Source organism: Neovison vison, chromosome 4 (genome assembly GCF_020171115.1).
Source record: "Neovison vison isolate M4711 chromosome 4, ASM_NN_V1, whole genome shotgun sequence".
In the NCBI taxonomy this organism is placed as follows: Eukaryota; Metazoa; Chordata; class Mammalia; order Carnivora; family Mustelidae; genus Neogale; species Neogale vison.
Genome location: NC_058094.1, coordinates 141,729,242 through 141,752,443, shown reverse-complemented (window position 1 = coordinate 141,752,443; position 23,202 = coordinate 141,729,242). Strand labels below are relative to the sequence as shown.

At 44.7% G+C, this 23,202-nt stretch overlaps 1 protein-coding gene across 3 annotated transcripts in view; it reads left to right on the top strand.

Annotated features, from left to right (window-relative positions):
- PIK3CG (phosphatidylinositol-4,5-bisphosphate 3-kinase catalytic subunit gamma) overlaps nt 1-21,510 on the top strand; it is a 34,591-nt gene extending 13,081 nt beyond the window's left edge. For all 3 annotated transcript variants that reach the window (XM_044245817.1, XM_044245819.1, XM_044245818.1), the window contains 7 exons: nt 529-632; nt 3,605-3,751; nt 5,249-5,339; nt 6,150-6,280; nt 7,258-7,369; nt 8,609-8,766; nt 20,563-21,510. In XM_044245817.1, the coding sequence (XP_044101752.1) occupies nt 529-632; nt 3,605-3,751; nt 5,249-5,339; nt 6,150-6,280; nt 7,258-7,369; nt 8,609-8,766; nt 20,563-20,841 (1,022 nt within the window). In that variant the 3' untranslated portion in view covers nt 20,842-21,510. The remainder of the gene's footprint in view (nt 1-528; nt 633-3,604; nt 3,752-5,248; nt 5,340-6,149; nt 6,281-7,257; nt 7,370-8,608; nt 8,767-20,562) is intronic.
- Nucleotides 21,511-23,202: the final 1,692 nt, after the last annotated feature.

Genomic DNA, 23,202 nt, shown 5'->3' with positions numbered 1-23,202 from the left:
CACATTGGAACGAAAACTACAGTATTCATTCCTTAGCATTACCCTCAAGGTATCCTCCCTTACCTGACTGGCTTGGGATCCCACAGAGGCACTCCCACGCTTCTGTCCTCTGCTGTATCATGCATCACGGTCACATTGCTCACAATAAGCCTGATTTAGGGGTGCCTGGGTGGCTCAGTGGGTTAAACCTCTGCCTTCAGTGCAGGTCATGATCCTGGCATCCTGGGATCAAGCCTCGCATCAGGCTCCCTGCTCGGCGGGGAGCCTGCTTCCCCTCCTCTCTCTCTGCCTGCCTCTCTGCCTACTTGTGATCTCTGTCTGTCAAATAAATAAATAAAATCTTTTAAAAAATAATAAGCCTGATTATGGTTAGTTCCTCAAAGACAGAAGCCAATGCCCTGGGTTCCGGCTCCACAGCAGACCAAATGGATAGAATGTTATGAAGAGATGTGGCCTCAGGAAATGTTCTAGATAAAATCGGTGACTCCCTGAACTTACGTAACTTTTGTGTGCTTTTGACAATTACAGTTATTTCACAACTTAAGCAAAAGCTTGAAAACCTGCAGAATGCGAATCTCCCCAAAAGCTTTAGAGTGCCGTATGATCCTGGACTGAAGGCGGGAGCCTTAGTGGTAGGTATCACCCTGATGTCCCCAAGTGTCTTTGTGTCTTGAAGCTGTCTGTGCACGCTTTACAGGGCCCAGTGGGTCAGAGCTAACATGTATGTAGAGACAGAGAAGCTGGAAAGTCCCCAACAGGGTTCTTGTCAAGGTGTTCTCTACGTACTAGCTGCTCAAAACCTCCACACCAGGCGTTTCCCAACCACTTGGTTTTAAATCAGCTCTCTTAAGGAATCATTCACGTACAATAAAACTCACTCATTTGAAGTGTACGGTGCAATGAGTTTTGACAAATATAACCACCACCACGATCAGGATAGAGAACATTTCCAAAGAGATGTCGTAGGAAGGGTCCTTTCATGTGCCTTTGCAATTAGACCTTCCCTCCTGCCATCCCCCATCCTAGACAACAAATCTGCCCCTGCCACATCATTTTACTTTTCCTAGAACTTCATGAGGTAGAATCATACACTGTGTGGTATTTGTTTCTGGATACTTTTCCTTAGCATAGTGCTTTTGAGATCCATCCACGTCACTGTGTGTGTCAACATTCTCTTCCTGTTTTTATGACTGAGTGGTATTCCCCTGTCCAGATATACTATGACTTGTTTTCCATTCACCTCTTGAGGAAGTATTTAACAGCAAGGCAGTGGAGTCATGGTACATGTGTGTTTCATTTTATAAGACACCGCCACACTGGTTTTCACAAAGTGACTGTACCATTTTATTTTCCCACCAGCATTGTGAGTTCCAATTGTCCCTCATCCTTGCCAACACTTACTATCACCAATTTTTAATTTTAGCCATTCCAATGGTGAACTGGTATCACCCTGTTGCTTTTATCTCCATTTCTCTAATGATGTGGAGTATCTTCTTGTGTGCTTATTTTTTTCCCCAAGTTTTTTTTGTTTGTCTTTTATTAACATATAATGTATTATTAGCCCCAGTGGTACAGGTCTGTGAATCACCAGGTTTACACACTTCACAGCACTCACCATAGCAATACCCTCCCCAATGTCCATATGCTTATTTATTTTTTTGAGAAGTTTCTGTTCCCACCTTTTTTTTTTTTAAATGTGGGTTGCCTTCTTATTTTTGAGTTATTTATATATTCTGGCTACAGATCCTTTTTTCTTTATCAGGTATATATTTTATGAATAACGGTCCATGGCTTGCCTTTTCATTTTCTTAGTAGTGTATTTCAAAGAGAAGAGGGTTTAGTTTCAATTAAGCCTAACTTATCACTTTTTTATAGTTTTTGTGTGTGTGTGTCCTATGAAACATCTGCTTTATCCAGTAATTCTCAACCAGGTGTGACACCCCCCAACAAAAACACATACATATGGTAATGTCTGGAGCTATTTTTTATGGTCACAACTGGAACAATGCTGCTGGCATCTAGTGGGCAGAGACCAGGGATGCTGTTTACTATCCTACAGTGCACAGAACAGCCTCCCAACAATGAATGATCTAGCCCAAAATGGCAGCAGGGCCAAGCTGAGAAATACTGCCTAATTCAACGTGACAAATCCTTTTTTTCCTAGAAGTTTCATGGTTTTCACTCTTATATGTAAGTCTTTGACCCATTTTGAGTTAATTTTTGTGTGGAGTTGGAAGTAAAGATCAGGTGTGGGTTTTTTTAGAATCAAATATCTGACTTTTCTGGCCCCATCCATGGAAAAGACTAACCTTTTCCTGTTGAAATACCTTGGCACTTTTGTCAGATATCAACTGACCATATTTCAGAGGGCCTATATCTAGATTTTCCAATCCACTTCATTGATCTAAATATCTATCCTTGGGGAGTCTGGGTGGCTCAATGTGTTGAGCTTCCGACTCTTGATTTGGGCTTAGGTCATGATATCAGAGTCAGGAGATTAAGACCTGCATCAGGCTCTGCACTCATTGGAGGAGTTTGGCATTCTCTCTCTCCCTCTCCCTCTGTCCCTCCTCCCACTTGCTCTAAGATAAATAAATAAATAAATAGATATCCTTATATCAATACCGCGTGCTCTGGGTTACATTCAGATGATAAACCACTCCATATTTGCCTAAGAATCTTACAACAGTATATTTCCATTACACTCCTCCCATCCTTTGCACTATTTTGTCATGCCTTTAACTCCCACATATGTTATAAACCCAATAATAATAATAGCTATTGTTATTATTGCTTTAAATAGTTAAGAATACATTGAGCAGATTTAAGAGATTAAACATTTTTTATATTTACCCACATACTTAACCACATTTGGGACTCTTTATTTCTTTGTATCGGTTCCTGTGTCCCTCTGGTATTGTTTTCTTTCAGCCTTAAATACTTCTTATAATGCAGGTCTTCTGGCTAGAAATTCTTTCAGCTTATGTTTGTCTAGGAAACCTTTTTATCCCACCTTCATTTTTTCAGAAGATGTTTCCCCTAAATATCAAATTCTAGGGTGATTTTTTTTCCCTCCCTTTCAGCAGCATTTTCTTCTGGCTTGCATATTTTCTGACAGTAATTCTCCTATCATTCTTATCTTTGGTTTCTGTACATGTCTTTTTTCCCTAAGATGCTTTTAAGATTTTCTTTTTTAGCACCGTGGTTTCCAGCAATTTGATGATGATGGGCCTTGGTATGGTTTTCTTTACATTTCATCTACTAGTATTTGTTGGGCTTGGATAAATGGCACATGGGAGTACCAGGGCCCTTGGAGGTGGGTATACAGATGGCATCTGCCACTGCCTCTTGGGTACCTCCACAAACTCTGAGGGTTCCTTGGAACACAGTCTGAGAACTCTTGCTTTCAGGTACTATGACTTGCTCTTATAGTACATTTCCAGATTTGGTTGGAATCCTTTCTGTGTTTTCACCCAAATCATTAAACATCATTTTCCAGCTAGGATGCCGTACTGGTTGTTTGTAATGGCGCCTTGCAAGAGGATTTGTATCTCCACAACACGTATTCATTATGTGTTGGAAACACATGACCCTTTCCTTACAGATTGAAAAATGTAAAGTGATGGCCTCCAAGAAGAAGCCGCTGTGGCTTGAGTTTAAATGTGCCGACCCCACAGCCCTATCCAGCGAAACGATTGGAATTATCTTTAAACACGGCGATGACCTGCGCCAAGACATGCTGATTTTACAGGTACGCCACCGCTAAGGAAATTTTTGCTCAGTTACCTGAAAAAAGAATTCTGTGTTAGAGCTAAAAAATGCCCCCATGACTTCCATTCCCACTCTCCTATTCCATCCACACACGGTGAGCCAGGATTCTGTAACAGTTTCCACAGCGGGGAGCATGACTGCGGACTATTCGATGCACGATCAGGGAACAGCCCCGTTCCATCCATCCATGAGAAGATGCACAGCCAGCCTCTGCATGGGGCCAGATGGGTCTCCCTCCCCGTGCCCTTCTTGTGCACACCATATTCCTACCGCGATAACATAAAATACAGATCTCTTCAGCCCCCCTGGCATCCCCTTTATGTATATTTATAGACATAGATGTGCACCCACAGGTGCTCTCCTTAGAGACCCATAGACTCTGATACACATCCACATCTGCAAACCCAAGTGAAGGATTTGACAGGAAAGAGAGAAGAAGAACAGGCAGGTGATTTCAGAACTCATGCAGTTAAACAGCAGGAGTGAATGGATTACTAGAGCAGAAGGCAGATGGTAATCGATGTTGGCCATCTTCCATATTGTCTAACGTTTCTGGATCAACTTTAGGTTTGCAAACCGGTAAAGTAATATTCTCCATATTCTAGCTCACCATTGTAGAAGTAACATAAGTTCTAATCTTTAGTGTGGTTTTTTTAAAATAGGCAGACCTCATTGAGCTAAATGTGGCCTGCTTAAAAACTGGTTGTGTTTCGTTCTCTCCGTTTCTGCTCGTACTTATTTCTGATACGGAAGCGATAATACCTTTTGCTCTCTTTTCAAGAATCCTAGGTGTATTGTCTCAGAAGTATTCAAAAGAAAGAAAGAAAAAGAAATCCTTCAAACCTCTTGGAGGTTTGTTGCATTTCCCATAAATCTGCAGACTCCTTTGAATTATTCGAAGACAAGAACTCGCATCACTGTGCCATTCCTCTCAAATTGCGGGGAGGTTTGCACTTGCCTTTTATGTTTTGTTTTGATGCTGAGGCATGCTGCTTACAAGAGCTCAGGAAGCCTTAGTCTCTCCATCCTGCAGAATGGAAATGATAATCATACTCCCGTGAGAGGGTAAATGCAAAGGAAAGACCTAGAACAGCACTCAGTCAATTTGCCAGCATTTTCAGCACTGCTCCTGTTGTCTTGGGTTAGCCCAAGCGTGCCTTATGGATAAAAACTCGTAAGAACGGCAGAGCAGACCATAACCCCAGAATAGCTAAAACGTCATTACCACATCTCCCCACTCAAAATCCATTCACCCTCTTCCCCAGAGGACATCTCAGGGACTGAACTTAGAGGCCCCCAAGGAAGGGGAATTTCAGAGCACCCATTATAAATAAAGTACGGCTGTTATTTATAGAGTGTACGTTAACATACATATTTCATGTTACCAGATAAGATTGTGGGGCTTTTTAAGGGAGAAGAAAAAGACATTAAGCAAATATAGATTTCTAATGGAGACTTTTTTGTGTTCACTGTCCAGATTTTACGAATCATGGAATCCATTTGGGAGACTGAATCTTTGGATCTGTGCCTCCTGCCATATGGTTGCATTTCAACTGGGGACAAAATAGGTATGTGGTCACCTCGGGAGATGAATGTACTGCTCAGCTCACTTCAAGGGATCCTAAGCCCTTTTGTGTAGGCATTTAATACCTGTGAAATTACACACATAATACATATAAAAAGGAAGGCAGTGTTCCAAGGCTGGTGCATGTGACTCGAGTTAATGTGGATCTGTTGGAAATACACAAGTGTGGGATTCCAGTCCTGTGACTATACATGGCAATGATTTTAGTAAGAACTTATTCCCTCCTCTCTACTTCTCCATGTCTAAACTGTAACTCGTTTCACTGCACATTAAACGTCTCTCTCACAAATAACATTTAAAAATAGATGGAAAGATCTGTCACTTACTTTAGTATCTTAGAATTCACATTATTGAAGTGATTATGTAGTCATCTCTTCGGTGCTTTTATAGACATTTAACTTTTTTTTTTTTTCAGCCACACATATTTTTATTCAAGCTTCTGATCTGAGAACTGTATAAAACCACTTCCATTTGACCCTGGGATTAAAAAAAGGAAAAGGCACCATTTGCCAAACTCCTATGCTCAGCACATAAGTGCTTTTTACTTATGACTTTTCAAAACCAGCTTTCCTCTTTTTTCATTCAGGGACACCAAAAGCAGGTCCCACACAACTTCCTCCCTCCTCCTCCTTTACTTCCTGTCCTTCCTAAGAAAACCAAAAGCACAAACCTGGAAAATAGCCCCCTGGTTGAAAAGCCTTCTGTCCCCAACCCCCATCGACAAAGACAGAACCTTTCACCCCTGGGTCAGGCACCAGGTCCCAGTTTACATCAGATTCTGTGCCTCCTGTAGGAATGATCGAGATCGTGAAAGATGCCACAACAATTGCCAAAATTCAGCAAAGCACAGTGGGCAACACAGGTGCATTCAAAGATGAGGTCCTGAATCACTGGCTCAAAGAAAAATGCCCCATTGAAGAAAAGGTGAGCTCCTGCTTTCTGCAGCACCAAAGGCTCCTTGCAAGCTGGTCATTTATGTAGCAATAATGGGTTCACATTTTCAAAGCATCTACCAGTGTCACACCTCCTGATGTTGGGGAAAATCCTGTCCTCGTGAGGCCAAGAGGGTTTTAAGCACCTTCCCATGGGACACGGCAGATTGGTGTCAAACGCTCCATTCAGAATGCTGTGAGCATTTGTTTCTCCTTTGATTATCAGGCACGCTTTGCATCAAATTTGGTTCTATGAAATGATGTGTTGGCACTTTTTAGGACAGTCCATTGTTGTTGTTCAGCAGAAACATGTGTTATCAGCCCCTTCTTCCCTGGGAAACGCCACCTATCCTATCAGCGAACTTGTAATTTACACACCCGCCCCCGCCCTCCCATCTAAACGGTGAATTATGGATGCGGCAAATGTCAGTTCCAGCATCTTTCTGAAGGACATATGCTGCGTCCTTCACAAGCTGCGTGCTTGGGCTGCTTGGCTGTAGCTTCAAGTTCTGCTGCGCCAGATTAGCCCTTCTCATTTGCATGGTTAGCAGCCTTTTGGGGAGGAAATATAACTAGCAGCATTTATTAGGCGGCTGTACACGTGGATTTGTGAACCCGTGCCTACTGGGAGTGGTCACAAGCAAAACATACGTTTACGGATGAAGGAGGAACCATTATGGGTTCTGTGGAGTTGCTGGCAAGCGGTGCGGAAATGAACCCTTTGATCGACTGTTGCTCCCTGACTCTTGTTTCCTCTCCCCGCTCTCGTGAGTCACTGAATCTTCACCTAAATTGTAAGGAGAGCGGTGACCAAGTTGGCAGTTCATAGAACGCTAATGAAATCGGGGGCAACCCATTTGCTCTCTGAAAACAGTTCCCAGAACTGTCCTTTTTGGAAGTCACCTGTCATTGGGGTGCACTGTTCTTTGTGGTTAGAACACAGCTAATGCCCGGATGCCTTTGCATTAGTTTCAGGCAGCCGTGGAGAGATTTGTTTATTCCTGCGCTGGCTACTGTGTGGCTACCTTTGTTCTTGGAATAGGCGACAGGCACAACGACAATATTATGATCACGGAGACAGGTGAGTTTATTTATTATCATTTTTCTATCACGGTAGAATATATATAACAGAATTTACCATTTTGACCAGTTTTAAGTGTACAGTTAAACAGCATTAAATACATTTCCACTGCTGCACAACCATCACCACCCATCGCCAGAACCTTCTCGCCTTCCCCAGCGGAAACACTGTCCCCACTGAACTAGTACTAACTCCCCCTCTCCCCTCCCCTCGGCACAGAGCAATATTTAAGCAGAGGTCCATGTGAGAGCACACATCTAGAAGTCATTACCGTGCAGGGACATAGACACCGTGATCACTCCCAGACAGAACCCAGGAGTGAATAACGGAAGATGATGCCAGAAATGAGACTTCAGAAGGAAAAGCCAGAGAGTAGCTAGAAAGCTTGGGTGGGGACATATCCCAGAAGCTGGTGACAGCGGGTGTGATCAGTAGTGCCAGACACAGCAGGGAAGTGACGACAAGAACTCCCAGATGTCCTTCCATCGGAAGCGCTCTGCCTTCCTAACCTACCCCTCGTCACCAGTTCGCTGACTGCCCTGACAGTGGTCAGTACTGGCTACCGTGCCAGAAAAGGGTTCTCTAAGAAATCTGGACCAGTTTAAGAGTGGAGCCTGGAAAAGGCACCAGATGGGGGTAAACTGCTTCCTCTCTGTCGGAAGCAAAAGATGTCATGTACTTATGGACCAGACGTGCAATACGGGCTACGTAAATGAGAGGAGATGGTGGTCATTGTGGTGGTAATAGTGACAGTGGTAGAAATGGACCCAAAGGAGATTCAAAATGGTTTATTTCTGTGGGGCTACTCCAAAGTAAAAGAGGAATGCCCTTCCCCCAAGCAGCACCAACCCGCCTTCTCTCCCGAGTCCCATAAAGGGCATAAGAGGGTCCCGGGTATAACGATGGCAGATTAGCCTGAGAGTGTAGACTTCCATTTCTAAGAATAATTCTGAGACGAGTCAAGGATTTTTTTTTTAATGGCATTTGGCTGTCATTTAAAGAACACCAGAGGATATCAAAAACACACTTGGTTCAAAGAGTGCTTTGTGGTTACTACTACGCACACCTGCTAAGCCGAAAAATATCACAAGCCTCTAAAACAGGGTAAAAATAGCTCTCTCACCCAAGATAGCTCATTTTCAGGCAACTTGAAAAAATACTCCAGGAAATAAACAAACCAGAGTGTTGTTACAAGCCATTGTGCCAGTGTAATGATGTCCGACATTTTCTTCTCCGAAGGAAACCTATTTCATATTGACTTTGGACACATTCTTGGGAATTACAAAAGTTTCCTGGGCATTAATAAAGAAAGAGTGCCGTTTGTGCTAACCCCAGACTTCCTGTTTGTGATGGGAACTTCTGGAAAGAAGACAAGCCTACACTTCCAGAAATTTCAGGTAATTGGCCTCCTCCTGCATGGCCTCCGGGAACACCAACCGGAGAGTGCCTGCCCAGCCCAGCAGCCCTGCCCCCCTCAGCTCCACTAAGGCTTTTCTGCCCACCCTCTCTGGCAGAGGCACCCAGTCCTCCCTGTTTCCTCCGTTCCATCCCCACGTACACGATCCCATTCCTCTGTCACCTCCCATCCCAAACCAAACGGCAGGTGAAAGCATTCCGTAATCCAGGGACAGGCAGATCCAGAACACCGGGATGGCCCCTGTACTGAAGGGGGGCTTGACCGGGGAGCCCCTCCGAATATTTCTTTCTCTATTCAAGCCAGGGCCTAGAAAATCCAAATCTTGCGTGTCCCTTTCAGGACTCTCCAACAATTGGGAGCTTCTCTTGATGTCTGCGACAGGTGTGTCTTTTTCAGAGTACTGACAGAGGGCATGGTGGCCGCACCCCTGGACTCTTGTCTCATGTGTGTGAAGGACAGTCCCTTCTCTCATTCGAAATCCTGTCAGTGTGTGTGCAGGGGGTGCGCCCAGCTCTGACACAGCCTACTCACTGGTCAGCGGGCTCTGACACGGGTCAGCCCGTCTCCCCGGGGCGTTCACGTCCTCCTTGCTTTTATATTCCTTCCTGGTCTCCATCCACATTTGACTAGCAAATATTTCAAGCACCCGAGGAGGAACATTTTGGCATTTGCAAACTTAGTAACTGTGAAGGAATAGAAGTGAAAATGACTACGCGACGGGCTGCATGAAATACGTGCACGAAACAGACCAGGGAGGTCAAGAGTGTGACTTGACCGGCACCTGTGCTTGGGTCCCCTCTGGAGACCCCACCCCCGTCCCTCACCCTCAGCCTTAGGGCCTCTTCAGCACAGCCTGGTTTGCAATTAGCATTTCAGGAACAAACCTTTTTTCCGGAGTCTCTTCTTGAGTCCCCTGGGATCCTTGGGAGGTGGCCCAGGCCCCGCAACTCAGCGCAACAGGAACTGGGAGATACGCATTGTTTTGAAAGCTGTCTGTTCTTGTTTGTTCTCCTGGCTGATTTCCATCTGATTACAGGACTTAATTCTCCCACGGTTCCACGAGTGTTGTCAGAGAGACTGAGATCTCTGCGGCCAGATGTCTTAGGATGTTGGGGGTGTGCGTGTGTGTGTGTGTGTGTGTGTGTGTTTCTGTGTGAACTCAACTGGGTTTCAGACTATTTCAAGGGATTTGACACATTTCAGTCCTGTTTTTCTTCAACGTTAAAAACCATGTTTTTTGACAACTTCCTGGAAGAGAAAAATGGTTCCCCAAAAAAAACCCCAAACCTGGAAGATCTTTACCATTTAAAGAAGAGGGGGACCCCAGAGGAGGGGGCGCACCCAAGGGGCCTCAAGCACAGCCGCAGTCATGCCACTGAGAGTCGGGCACACAGGAGTCCGTCCTCTCTGACAGGCTTTCCTGCTGTCTCTGTGTGTGTTCTCTTTCTCTCGGTCAGTGGTTTTCCCCAGAATGACTGCCCGTCTCTGATGTTCCTATGGACCCCACAGTGTCTGTGCCACCCCTAAAATCCCAGCAGGACTTCCCCCTTTACTCTTATTCATTGTTATGCTTCAGAATAGTCTTTAATGAAGATTTGGGACGTGGAAGGCCAAGGAAAGGTCACTCCTCGTCCCAGGCAGCTTCTACCCAAAGCAACAAAACTCTGCAGGGAGCCTTTGCACTAGTCTCTCTGTCCGGGACCACTGCGCCACCTGTTGTGACTAAAGCTGTCTTCCCAAACCGCTAAAACCTCCTTCACCAAAGTGACCTCTAGGCAGTGTGCACTGCTAAAAACATACCTTTGTAAATTTTACAGAACTGACGTATCTGTGTTCTAGAGTACTGGCCTACGGTTTAAGTACCTGCGAGCCTTAAACTCAGATCCAGAACAGTACTATGGCTGAAGGATGGCTTTGGAGCTGACAAATGAGCTTGAATCCTAGCCCTCTACTTAGTATCTCTGCGTGTGATACAGAGAACTCATCTGTTCAGAACCTGGGGTTCCTCTTCCGTAACAGCAGGAGCAGGAAGGGATTATCTAAGCAGAATGGGTAGAATGCTCTTCCCAGTGCCAAGACCACAGCCAAAATCCAACACCCGGCAGCCCCCGGTGGGACGTATATATTGCAAGGGGTCTGCTAACTTGGAAAGCTTTTAAGCTGATAAGCCCTCTTAGACATGAGATCACAAGCACAACAGCAACGTACAAAACGCAGAAGAGTAGCCTTGTTCTGAGGAAAGAGCAGGGGCGGTGGGGGGTCCGAGCTCTGCCTGCTTGCCCCCCACCCTGCCTCTTTATCTGCTCGTCCCCCGCACCTCACTCACAACAGGGGAAAAAGCTGGCCACAGACACGTGTGTATACGATTATCTCATATCCAGGCTTCCTGATGTTTCAGCCTGACCAAGATGAGCAGCAGGTTTTCATCATTTGACTCAGGCCTTGTGACAATTTATTTTTTTTAACATACTACGAAACCCTCCAGAAGTTTTTCTGTTTCTTAGTTTTATGTTCCCCTTTTGACACAAAGTCCTTCAGGCTCTGGGAGGACGTCTCTAAGCTCTCGAAATAGCGCTACAGGATCTCGTATAATAAAGCCACCGTTTTTAGGTAGGCTAGAAAATGTTGTATATATTTACATTTTGAATCAAAGGTGTCCTCATTTCCAGCAAACCGCTAATTTAGAATGGTGAGGTTAATTAATGCACACAGCACGTTTGAGTAACCTGTTAGGGAGGGTGGAGAGAAGCTGACCCACTTTTCATTAAGGGTGAGGCAAGCCTTCTCCATAAGACGAGAAAACATACCTAGCTCCTGGCTGAAGGCTCGAAGGCCGGAAACTGAAAGAGGAAGGCGATGCTTTATTGCCCCTCTCCCTTTTTTCCAAAATACTTGTTGAGCCCAGGACCATCTTGATAAATTATTTCTAGAATCGGGTCGACTTCAGGAGCAAGCTGTGATCACACAAAAAGGCACAAAACCAAAGCATGATGACTGTTTGAACCCAAGGGCCCCCATTGGCCTTCGGAGCAGCGTCCTGGACGCCACGTGCTAAACAGAAACATTTCAAAGATGACGGTTTTGATAAATAAATTCTCTTTTGGAAAATCTCTCCCTTACTGAAGGGTGAAAAGGAAAACCACATTTTACTCACAGACAATTGATTTGAGAACCACTGTGCTTTAAATTTCACTAAATGGTTTTAGAACCTCTGTGACCTACAGATACATTTATATCATTAGCAAATGAAATTTGGCTCCCTCTTTTTTTAATCTAAGAACGTGGGGGCTTTCTCCTAATTTTAAAGGTGGTAAATGTGTTGTTGTTTTTTTAAGGCCAGTGAAATATTAAAAATATCAGGAAGATACTGAAAACCCACCTTCCAAAAAGAACACTGTCCACATTTGAGCGTTTTGCCTTTATTCTACTCTTTGGCCTCGGAGAAGATTGTAAATTCATTGGTTAAAACCTGAACTGAAGCAATAGATAGAGTGCTACTCCCTATAAACTGTTCAGCGGCTTCTCACCTCACTTTGAATCAAATCTGATTATCGAAGCCTGCCCAGGAGGCTCCATTCCGGGAGCCCACTGCACACCCCCCACACTCACTTCCGAACAGAGCAGTCGCCCACTGGTGGGGCCCCCAGCCGTGTGCTTTGCCCTGCACTGTGCCTTCATGGCACCTGGGACCACATACTGCCGTCCGGGCAAGGCTATGGCAGCCGGGCCCCGTCTGACCTGAATCCCTCTTGTGGGGTCTGAGATGTAGGGAGGGCTCAGGAGCTATTTGCAGAGTGGAGAGGAGAGGGCGGAGGGTCAGTTCCTGCCTGCTCTTGGCACACAGTAGGCACTGAGCAAATGCATGTTAGATAAAGCAAAAGAAAGCTGGGGAGCCAGATAACACCTTCTCGGGCACATCTATGCAAAGCAGGCAGCTCGAGGAGCACACTTAAAAGGCATTTGCCCCTAGATGTCACTCTTAAGAAGCATTTTATAGGAGAGAGTTCTGGAACTTATTCATGGTGTTACTTTAATCTTGGGGGCCGGCTTTACCACCCCTGGCAGTGAGGTCCCTGCACCCGATCTCCTTGCGGAGTCCTGACCTGGGTTAAGAATGATCTCGGCTGTCGTCTTGCTCTCCTCTTGGTCCCAGGTTCTTTTAACTGCCTCTGCCTCAGTTTCTCCAGCATGGCCCTGCTTGTTAACCTGCCTTTAGGAGCAGGGCCCTGCCCCCACCTGCCAGTTGCCTTGCTGGAAACTCAAGCACTGTCCTAACCCCCGCCACAGGGACCCTAGCACTTGACACTTCTGAGGACTGTGGCCTCCTCGCCGGTATTCCCCATTCCTGCTCTCTGACCGCCCTTCCCCACGTGGTAACCCTGGGTTTGTCTACACTGAGAACCCCCTGTACTTAACGGGCTGCCAGCCTGCACCTTCTCAGTCTCCTGCTCCGCTCTGTTGTGGTCACCAGGTCCTGTTTTTCCCTAGTTCTTACCAGGCCCTGATGGATAAGATCCATTGCACTTTGCGGGGCAGATACAGGAAGGGAAGGAACATCCAGGCAGAAAGAATAGCATTAGCTGGCGCATGAAGTCAGTATTTGGTATCCGTATTTAGGAACAAAAAGTACAGGCGCCCAGTATGAAAGCCACAGGTATAGACAGAAATGTGGGGTGAAATTTGGGTCAAGGAAAGAAATTTGCATCTGGTTTGAAGCAGTGCAAAAGGTGTACTGGGGAGGGGGGTAGAGAGCAATCAAAGGAGTCACTTGGAGCTTCATTAATGAACTACACATTCCTGTAATAGATGCCTATTATAGGCCAATAGGGAGACCACAAGCTTATCTGTCAATATCTCAGACGTGCCCGGAACACACTGAATTGAGAAAGGATTCCCTCCTGGGACTTGCACCCTGGACCATAATAAGGTCAGGCTCAGCCTGCTCTCTCCCCCCCGAGGATGCTCAGTCTATACTATCCACCAGAAGACAGCCTCAGAGAAGGGTCCAGCATCAGTCATCCGTAGGCATTGGGATTCACGGGCGTGGATTTTGGATCCCCATAACTTTTAAACATCTATCAAGAATAGCCTTCCAGCTGGCTTCTCCTCTCCCTGTTTAGTTTCTTCTAGAGAATTGTTTCGTCTATCCGAAGAGTATTATTGAGGCTGTTACTCCCCATGTTACAAAAAAGTGTACTCTTTTTATAGAGATCCTCTTGCAAAATCTCTGTTAGGTCATAGTCTCCAGAAAGGCTGTGTTTCTCCTACACAAAAAGTTTCTTAAAATCATCTGACCATTGGGTGAAGTAAGGGGTTTGATTTTCCTTTTGGCTACAGAAACATTTGAAGATGGCCCACAGCAAGTACATAGCATTTGTGATGTATGGCCTTGAACCGGTCTTTATCCCAACCGCCTGTGATCATGTCCTTTGTCCTTCCTTTTTCTACTCACTTCAAATTAATGTTATTTTGACTTCTGTGTACCCAGATCATCCGACCTCAGTCCCTTCTGAAACAGGCTAGAACACACACACATACCCCTACATACAGTCCATTTAGAATATCTGACTAATAATGCAAGGCAGTGTAATCAGTAGGTTTCTAATGAGCTTCTAAGTATTTGAAAACATGGCAACACAGCCCTTCACCTGGTAGACGGAGCTGGTCTGAGATTCATTTTTAAGAGGTCCTTAGAGACAAGAATCCTCCCATCCAAGTACTAACCAGGCCCGACGCTGCTTAGCTTCCGAGATCAGACGAGATCGGGCGTTTTCAGGGTGGTATGGCCATAGACTAGAGACAAGAATCCTAATTCAAGCTCAACAAATGCACACCCAAGTGTCAGACACACTCTTCCTTCAGATTATCCAGAAAGTGCTTCCTCCTGCGTTATTTAGGTCTGCTAGCCGGTATCTCTCCGTTTTGCCAGAATAACTTCTAAGAGCATAGCCTGGTCAATTCATTGATTTTTGTTGTTGTTGTTACAAAATAAAATGAAATCCTCTCTGACAGGAATGTTTTTTCTCTCCACTGTCTCCTTCCTCTAGCGGACGGAGGCACCCTTACTATTTAGAAAAAGTCAGTGGGTACGGACATTGCTTTTCATTGATGAATCTTTGTGAGGTTTTCTCCTCTCTCTCCTCTCTGCCCTGGAGTTCCTGTTTTGTAGGCCTGGGGTCGCTTCCTCATTTTTGTCAGTATGTGTGTGCAGTACTAGTTCACTTCCACTTTGTTTTAGACGAAAATGGAGGAGTTTTAAGAAAAAGAAGGCCTATTCCCTATGACCTTGGACAGCCTAAAGCAGCCAGAGCTCATTGGTGGTTAAAAAATTAGTAGACGGGCACATGGGTGGCTGAGTCGGTTAAGGCGGTAGGCTCAGGTCACAATCCCCGGGGCCTGGGATGGAGCCCAGCATCAGGCTCTCTGCTCAGCAGGGAGCCTGCTTCTCCCACTCCCTCTGCCCCTCCCCCAGCTCATGCTTGAGCTCGCTCCGGCATGTTCTCTCTCCCTCTATGTCAAATAAAGTCTTAAAAAAAAAAAAAAAAAAGGAAGAAATTAGTAGACTGTATACAGAAAGCTTTCGGTTTAATGAACGAGTTTGGGCCCAGTTAACAAAATGACTCTAAGTCTTAACCCTGAAATAGTAATGAAGTCCTTTGTTTCCAAGGCTTCCGGGAGTGGTAGCTTTGTAAAAACAAGCCTTTCCTTTGGTACTGGATGCTATAATTAAGGCACTTGAATCAACGATGAAATTAGGAGCTGAGGTGCTGTGTAGGCTCAGTCTATCTGTTAACAGCTCCTGGGTGGTGTGCCGGCTCACAGTAACAATACTACTGCGTTCCCCACACTCATGCTCATTAACAAGTGCATCACGCCAAGTTCCCGAAATCAGAGTCTTCCTTTACCCCTTCTTCTCCACTCAGCATCATACAGCCTTCACCAGCAAGCTTGAGAAGGAGAGAATGAGGATGTCTGAGGTCGTGCCAAGCAGCCTGGGCGGAAGGGAAAATTCTGCTGCTCCAACCAGTCACTTCTGTGTTCTGTGTTTCCCCCCAGCTCCGCAGGCCACATCCTCAGCCCCTCAAACCACAGGCCTCCGGCCCAGGGCAGCCCATAGCCAGGGCGCTCTCACACACGCCCCAGTGGCTGAGTACAAGAGCAGAACTGAAACTTCTGGGGCTTGAGGGGACGGGGCCAGTGCCCAGCTGAGCCCCTCCCCCGCCAAGAGAACCCCCTGCAGGAGCTGCCAGGCCACTGTCTGCTTCTGACTGGCTCCCCACCTCCACGTCGAGAAATGGGCGTTCGAGAATGCAACTTGGCGTTCTGTTAATAATAATCGCCAACCACCCACACTGCCCTTAAATCTCACCACAACCCTATGAAACGGGTCAGGGTATTCTTCTTCTTATGCTACAGGTGAGGAAACTGAGCTCCGGGGAGGTTAAGTGATTTCTCCGATGACAAAGAGCTTGTCTGTAATAAAGCCAACTTTGAATCCAGGCTGCGAAGTGCGACCGCACGTCTAACCCCTACTCCGCACGCTCGCTAAGCCAAAGACCATTAAATCTCTAATAGAGGTTCGGTGTCTGCTCGGCCAGTCAGAGTGTAGACACTGTGTCTGCCCTATACGGGGCGTGCAATTGGGGGGTGAGATTTCTCCCTCCCAGACATGACCTTTCGCACACAGTGACAATCAGAACTGAGTAAACTCAAGCCAGCAGAGATGCCTCATGTAGAGGAGATGGCCCGAGAGGGAGAGACACAGACACAGACAGTTCTTTTCCTTTAATACGTTTCTGTGTGCCAGAGTGAGGAGTGAATCCGTGGGCTGCCGCTTTAAAACACACACAGCACCTACGGACTGGTATTCAAATACCTTGGCCCCACACTCATTTTCCTTCTCAAAGATTTTTTATTAAGGAGTTAGACTGCACAGTGAGCTCAGACAGCAAGGGGTGTGCCTGGAGCCCCCGGTGTACAGAAGGCTGGGAAATAATTAAAAATCAGAATATACTCCAATTCAAAACCAAAAGGCATCCCCATCGATGCCCTTGTGAAAATCGTGTGAGCTGACAAATTAATGAGCCAGTTGCCTGGGGTGAAGTCTGCCCTTCACCTGTGTTAATTACCAAGAAACGAAAGCGACATCGGTCTGTCCTCTGGATGAGCAGAAGGTAGTGATTTCCGGCCATGAGCGGAGTCACGAAGGACGCAAGAGCGCTAATGCATTGGGGCCAAGGCAGGAACAGCCCAGGCCCTTGGGTCTAGGAGCTTCCAGCTCCAGGGCAAGCAGGCAGGCAGGACATACAGAGTGATGACCCCTCCAGACAGGGACAGGAGGTGAGGAGCGTTCACTGAAGGAGCGCTGTGTACCTCCCCCTGGACCGGGTATTTTATATATATTTTCTCGCTTAATGCCAGAATCATCCATGGGCTTTTCTGCTTAGACGGGGTGATGTGTCCGTGGTCCAGCCTTGCTGTACAGAATGATACAGGAGTGACCGCCATTACCGTGGCTCTCAGTTGGCCACATGCGAGTGACACAGACAAGACCATCCAAGAGCAAAGAAGGAAACTCACTACCTTAACATTTTGGCCTGTTAACCTTACAGTCTTCTTTCTCTATAAATATTTCCTGTCCATTTACCAATACGGGCTTATGCTGAGTGTGTTGTCCAATGCCCGCTCTTTAACTCAGACGCTGTTAAGTGGCCATTCCGCGTTCCTGTCCAGTCTCACTCCCGCACTGACAGAGCCCGCAGCTGGAGGGACTCCCGTCCACCCTTTTTATCAACCCGCACTTGTAAGATGTCTAGGTCCCCTTTAAGCTCCCGTGTTTTAAAATAATGTTCTGCTGAATATTCTTATAGACCGAGCACTGCAAAAGTGATGCAATTGTTTTTTAAAGGTAAATTTCTAGCATGGAAATTGCTGGGTAAAAGGATAGACACATTTTTAAAGTCCAGTTTACTGAGGCATAATTCTCCTACAGCAGAACTGGGTCTTTTCACGCGTACACTTTTTTGATTTTGGATGAATGGCATCCAAATGAATGCAGTGATGTTCTGTAACACTTATTAGTAATTTAAAGCTTTTGATGCATGTTCAAATTGTTCACTAGTAAATTTACACCTATTCCCACCTTCTGTCATCCCGTGAAAGGTGAACATTGGATTTTATTCTTTTAAGAAAAAAATTTAAGATTTCCCAATTGGGTAGGTGAATGCTTCCATCTTGTTTCATTACATTTATTTGATTACTAACGAGATGGTGTATTTTTTCGTGTTTATTTTCTGGTTTTATGTCTTGTAGTGTGAATTCGCATTTATATCGTTGGCTTATATGTCTGCCACCTACTTAATTCCACTCTTTCTTACCTATTTGTAAGAGCTATTGCGGGCCGGTAATCAAAGAAGTGATTTGTCGTGTTGCAAATGTGTCTTCTCTTGCTGTTTGTTTTTTCTGGTGTTGGTTATAGCTTCCCCACCTCCAGTAACATTTCCATAATCTTGCTACCTTTGCCTTAGAAGACTGCACCTTGGAAAGTGATCTTCATAAAGGCCTTTCCCACTCCATGATTATTTACATGTTTGCCAATTTCCTAGGAAAGAAATTGACCTAAAAGGTAGTGTAAGCAAAAAGATGAAATGTAGCATATTTAATCTTCAATGCATCGGGAATTTATTTTCGCCTATCACACAGGATAAGCTTTGTCACCCAAATGTTGAGCTGATTGTACCAACCCCTTTTATCCAATAATAGATCTTCTCCTCACTAATTGGAGAAGTCACCTTTGATATATATTACATGGACATTTAGTCAGATCCGTGTGCTGATCTTTTCCATTCTCGTCTACACAATGTCTTCTCTTTTTCTGAGGAAAAGAATAGGCGCTATTTCCCACAGTTTTAAATACCATAGTTTTAGAATATGTTTTAGTATCTGGCATGCCAAGGACTGGTTTTCATTAACGTCCTCATTCAAAATGTCCTCTCTGGGCCTAATGGTTCCAGATAAACTTAAAACCATATCTAGGTCTTAATATCCAATAGGAATTTTTGTTGAAATTTCATCATAGATGAACTTGAGAAGAATTTGTGTCTTTATAATAAGCAGTTCTCTCTCTGAGGATCATGCTACATCACTCCACGTGTTCAAGTTTTCTTTTCTATTTCTCAGTAAATTTTCACATCTTTAGAAACAACGGGCTCTGCGGGTTTTGTGTATGCATTTATCCCAGGAGTCATGGGGTGGGGGATGGTTTTGCTGCTGTTATTCACAGCATTTATCTTTCCACTCTACTTTCTAACTGGTGGCTCCAATTTATAGCATCCTATGTATTAAATTTATCAAAAGCTATTTTTTTCTTTTTTTCAAGATTTTATTTATTTGACAGAGAGAGATCACAAGCAGGCAGAGAGGCAAGCAGAGAGAGAGAGGGGAAGTAGGCTCCCTGCCGAGCAGAGAGCCTGATGTGGGGCTCGATCCCAGGACCCTGAGATCATTACCTGAGCTGAAGGCAGAGGCTTAACCCACTGAGCCACTCAAGTGCCCCCTCAAAAGCTATTTTGATAAAAACTAGTTGCTACGGTATTTTTGCTTTTTCCCCTCAGTGTTCCGGGAGACAGTGAAGTTATTTGTAAATACTCACAAGTTTACCTTTCACATTACATTTTAGTTATATATTAAGTGACATGTTAATTTTAAGAAATCAGAAGCAGAGGTCACCCGGCTGGCTCAGTCAGTCGAGCATGCAGTTCTGGATCTCGGAGTTGTGCATTTGAGCCCCACGCTGGGTGTTAGAGATTACTTAAAAATGAAATCTTTTAAAAAAATTAAGAAGTGGGTTTTAATACAGTACCTTACAATGATCCTTGCAATTTGGGAATAAATAGTCTTTGGAGATGTATATTATTCTTTTAGCATTTTACTCTATTTTATTTGAAATATTTCTATCTGTAATCATTAAATCCCATTTTCTTTAACACGCTATCTTTGCCAAGTTAGGATATTAGGACTGGGTGGTTCTCATACTGCAAAATTGAGAACCTTGCAATTTCTTCTCTACTTTGGGACCCTTTAATTGGCATAAGCCCTTAGCCTTGCTTCCCAAGTGGACCCAACTCACCTATCTCATCTGCTCAAAGGCTTTTAGAGGAGGTCCAGCCAAAGCATTGGCTTAAAGCCCTCTCTCTCACTCAGTATCCAGCATTTGTACTAAAATCCCCACATTTATTCAACAGTCTGAGCGTCAGCAAAATGCTAATACATCTGTTTTCTTAGACTAGGACAAACTGTAAAATAAAGATGAAAACAAAAATCTCCCAACACCGCATTGCCATCGTTTCTCTGGATTCCGTGAGCCATTGCAAACACTTAGGCTTACATCAAGTTTACTGCTTCCAGTATGGTGTTCAAAAATGGACTCACCCCTGTGCAGAGCCTATAGACATTTCTACCCTCAATGTCCTAGGACAGAAATGGACGTAAATGGTAGAGTAAGAAAAAAGATGAAACGTAGCCTATCAGTTAATTTTCCTGGAGCCCAGCCGGTCCCTGGGTGACGACACCAGCGTGCTTCAGAGGGTATAAACACAGTCCTACATTCTCATCAAGGCTTCCATCTGAGCCGGGGGACCTGCCCTCTTCGTGACGGCTTCCACCCAAGAGGACAGGATAAGACCGCGTAAATTCCAGGACAGCCCCTCAGCCTTCGGCCCACTCAGTTACCGCGACAAGGCTAACAGCGCTGTCTTTTCCTTTTTTCTTTATGCAGGACGTGTGTGTCAAGGCTTACCTCGCCCTTCGTCACCACACAAACCTGCTGATCATCCTGTTCTCCATGATGCTGATGACGGGAATGCCCCAATTAACCAGCAAAGAAGATATCGAATATATTCGGGACGCCCTAACCGTGGGGAAGAACGAGGAGGAAGCTAAGAAGTATTTCCTGGATCAGATCGAAGTTTGCAGAGACAAAGGGTGGACGGTGCAGTTTAACTGGTTCCTGCATCTTGTTTTGGGCATCAAACAAGGAGAGAAGCACTCCGCCTAATTCTCCGGGCTAGAACGCAGAACCAGTGCGGGTCCTAGAGCTTTAGGTCGTCATCAAACTCGGATCTGAAAGGTAACAGGACATCGTGAAGGTTGGCATTTCAGAAAGGTCTGTCTTTCTGAGCTGGACTCTTCGCTGCAGGAAAATAACTGGCATGTCACATTGTCTAAGTCACGTTGGGTTTTAGGCTTATGCCCGGGTTTGTTTTTTCTCTCATTCGCCTCAGTGATGTCGGAGAACAGTCTAAGTTTTAACAAACTAATTACTTCCTCGTGGTGCCTCCTGATTTGATTACCTTGTCACTGAGTGCTTCTCGAGAATAATTGGTGACATGTCTTTTCATCTGGGTTTACCCTCAATTTTGGTTATTCTTGCATTCCTCAAGCCCTTGAGAGAAAATGATGTTATCACTGTACCTTTCTCTCATTCCCCAAAGGACACTTCCAAACACCCCCTCCTTATCTGTAGAGGATAGTGATTCGCTGAAAAAGGCGAGCTAGCCTTTTTAGTGTCTCTTGTAATTAGGGTCTTTTACAGCATACAGTTGAGATGCACGGACACACTGGAAAACCTGAACCGTTGGACCCTGGCCCTCCCCTGTGGGTCTGGCTGCAGGGTTACGAAGAGAATAACAGAGATAAGACCCTTCGTCTCAACTCCACCCAAGAGTCAGTGGTCCATCAAGTACAGTTACTCCAGCCTTCACTAGTGGAAACAGGAGGAAACTAAAGGGACCCCCCCCCCAATTTTTTTTAACCTTTTAATCTTCCTCCCTGCCTCCCTTCTTCCTTAATGGCTAACCTTCCCACAACTTGTTACCCAAGTTGTGAAATCCTCAGAACATATCTACCTTAGAATTCGAACAGTAGTTGAAAAACAATTTCTCCTCTAGGGTTACTGAAATTTTAGGTACTTATTTGTAGAAATGTTTGGAGTTTTTTTTTTTTTTAAGTATATTAATAAAGAGGACATTCTAGGAAATAGGGGTTCGTTTCCAAATGCCTTAATTTTAAATTTTAGCCTAAGCAGGTTTTTTTTTTTTTCTTCTTTTTCAATGGAAGAAGGTCTTTGAGCTCTAAACAATACATCCAGTTAGGAAACACACTACGTGCTCTGGCCATCTCTCAGTTTAAAGGACTTTGAAACTCTGACGTATTCTTTAGATTTCCTAGAAGCTTAAATGTCTTCTTGAAAAACCATTTTCATCTCCTAAATATTCTATACTGGAAGCGTTTAACCATAGAGAAAGATCGTTAAATTATTTATAAAATATTTTAAAACTACCTATACTTGGTACTTTACCTAGAAATAACTCTGGTCACAGTGCCTACATTTTCCATGATCACTTCTAAATAGATATTTAATTTAAAATTTTTCTGAATAGATGTCTGTTTGACTTCAGTGGAGCCCAAACTTTTCTTTTTGTATATGCAAAAGCCCTTTGAAGGTATAGGTAACACTGCTCCCTTGCCTGCTGAGCCTTTGCCTGGCTCACAAGGGGTCTAGAACGATCTCTTCCTTGACAAGCTATCCTTTTAAAATCACACTCTATCCTCCTGTAGAGAGGACCATGCCCTGTAATGAAATGTTTAACCCTGTCTTAATGGAAGATGGATGTTTTATGACATTTTTCCAACAACTATTCCCCACCATTCTTTTGAAGAAAAATAGGAAGAATGATGCTTTCTAATTCAGAAGAGGCTGTATTCATTATTCTTATAAAGAACAGACAAACTTGGCCTTGCTACAGATTCTGCTTTTTATTTGAATTGCTGAAATAATTGTCTTTGATAGAAGAATCACAGAGGAATGTGTTTATATTTAGCTTATTGGCACATGGGCACACCTATTTTCACTTCAAATGAACAGGTTCTTACGCTGGTACACATCACCTTGGGCTTGACTCCTCCATATTTCACTGAACTTGAACTCTTCAGACTTGCCGATAAAAATCACCTTTACGTGTTTCCTTCCTTCGTTCCTCCCAGGGCATCACATGATCCACAACTTTTAGATCTTTGAAAACGTTCTAGAACGAGGGCCCTCTCCTCCTGGGAGGAGATTTGGGGGAACTACCCACCACTCAGTCTTCCCTGCCAGATGAAAACAGAGATTACAAGTCAGAGGATTCTGGCCAAAGCAGCTTTTGTGTGTGTCTGGGACTGGCTACATAATTTGCAGAGCCCAGTGCAAAACGAAAACGTGGGGGGCCTGCCATTCCAAAATTGTTAAGAAGCTCAAGACAGCAAGAGAGCATGGAACCAAGCCCAGGGCTAGACCGTTCACAAGCCCATGAAGCTGAAACTGTATATATCTGAATAATGGCTTTGGTGCTCACTTTTCCATTTGGACTATGTGCGA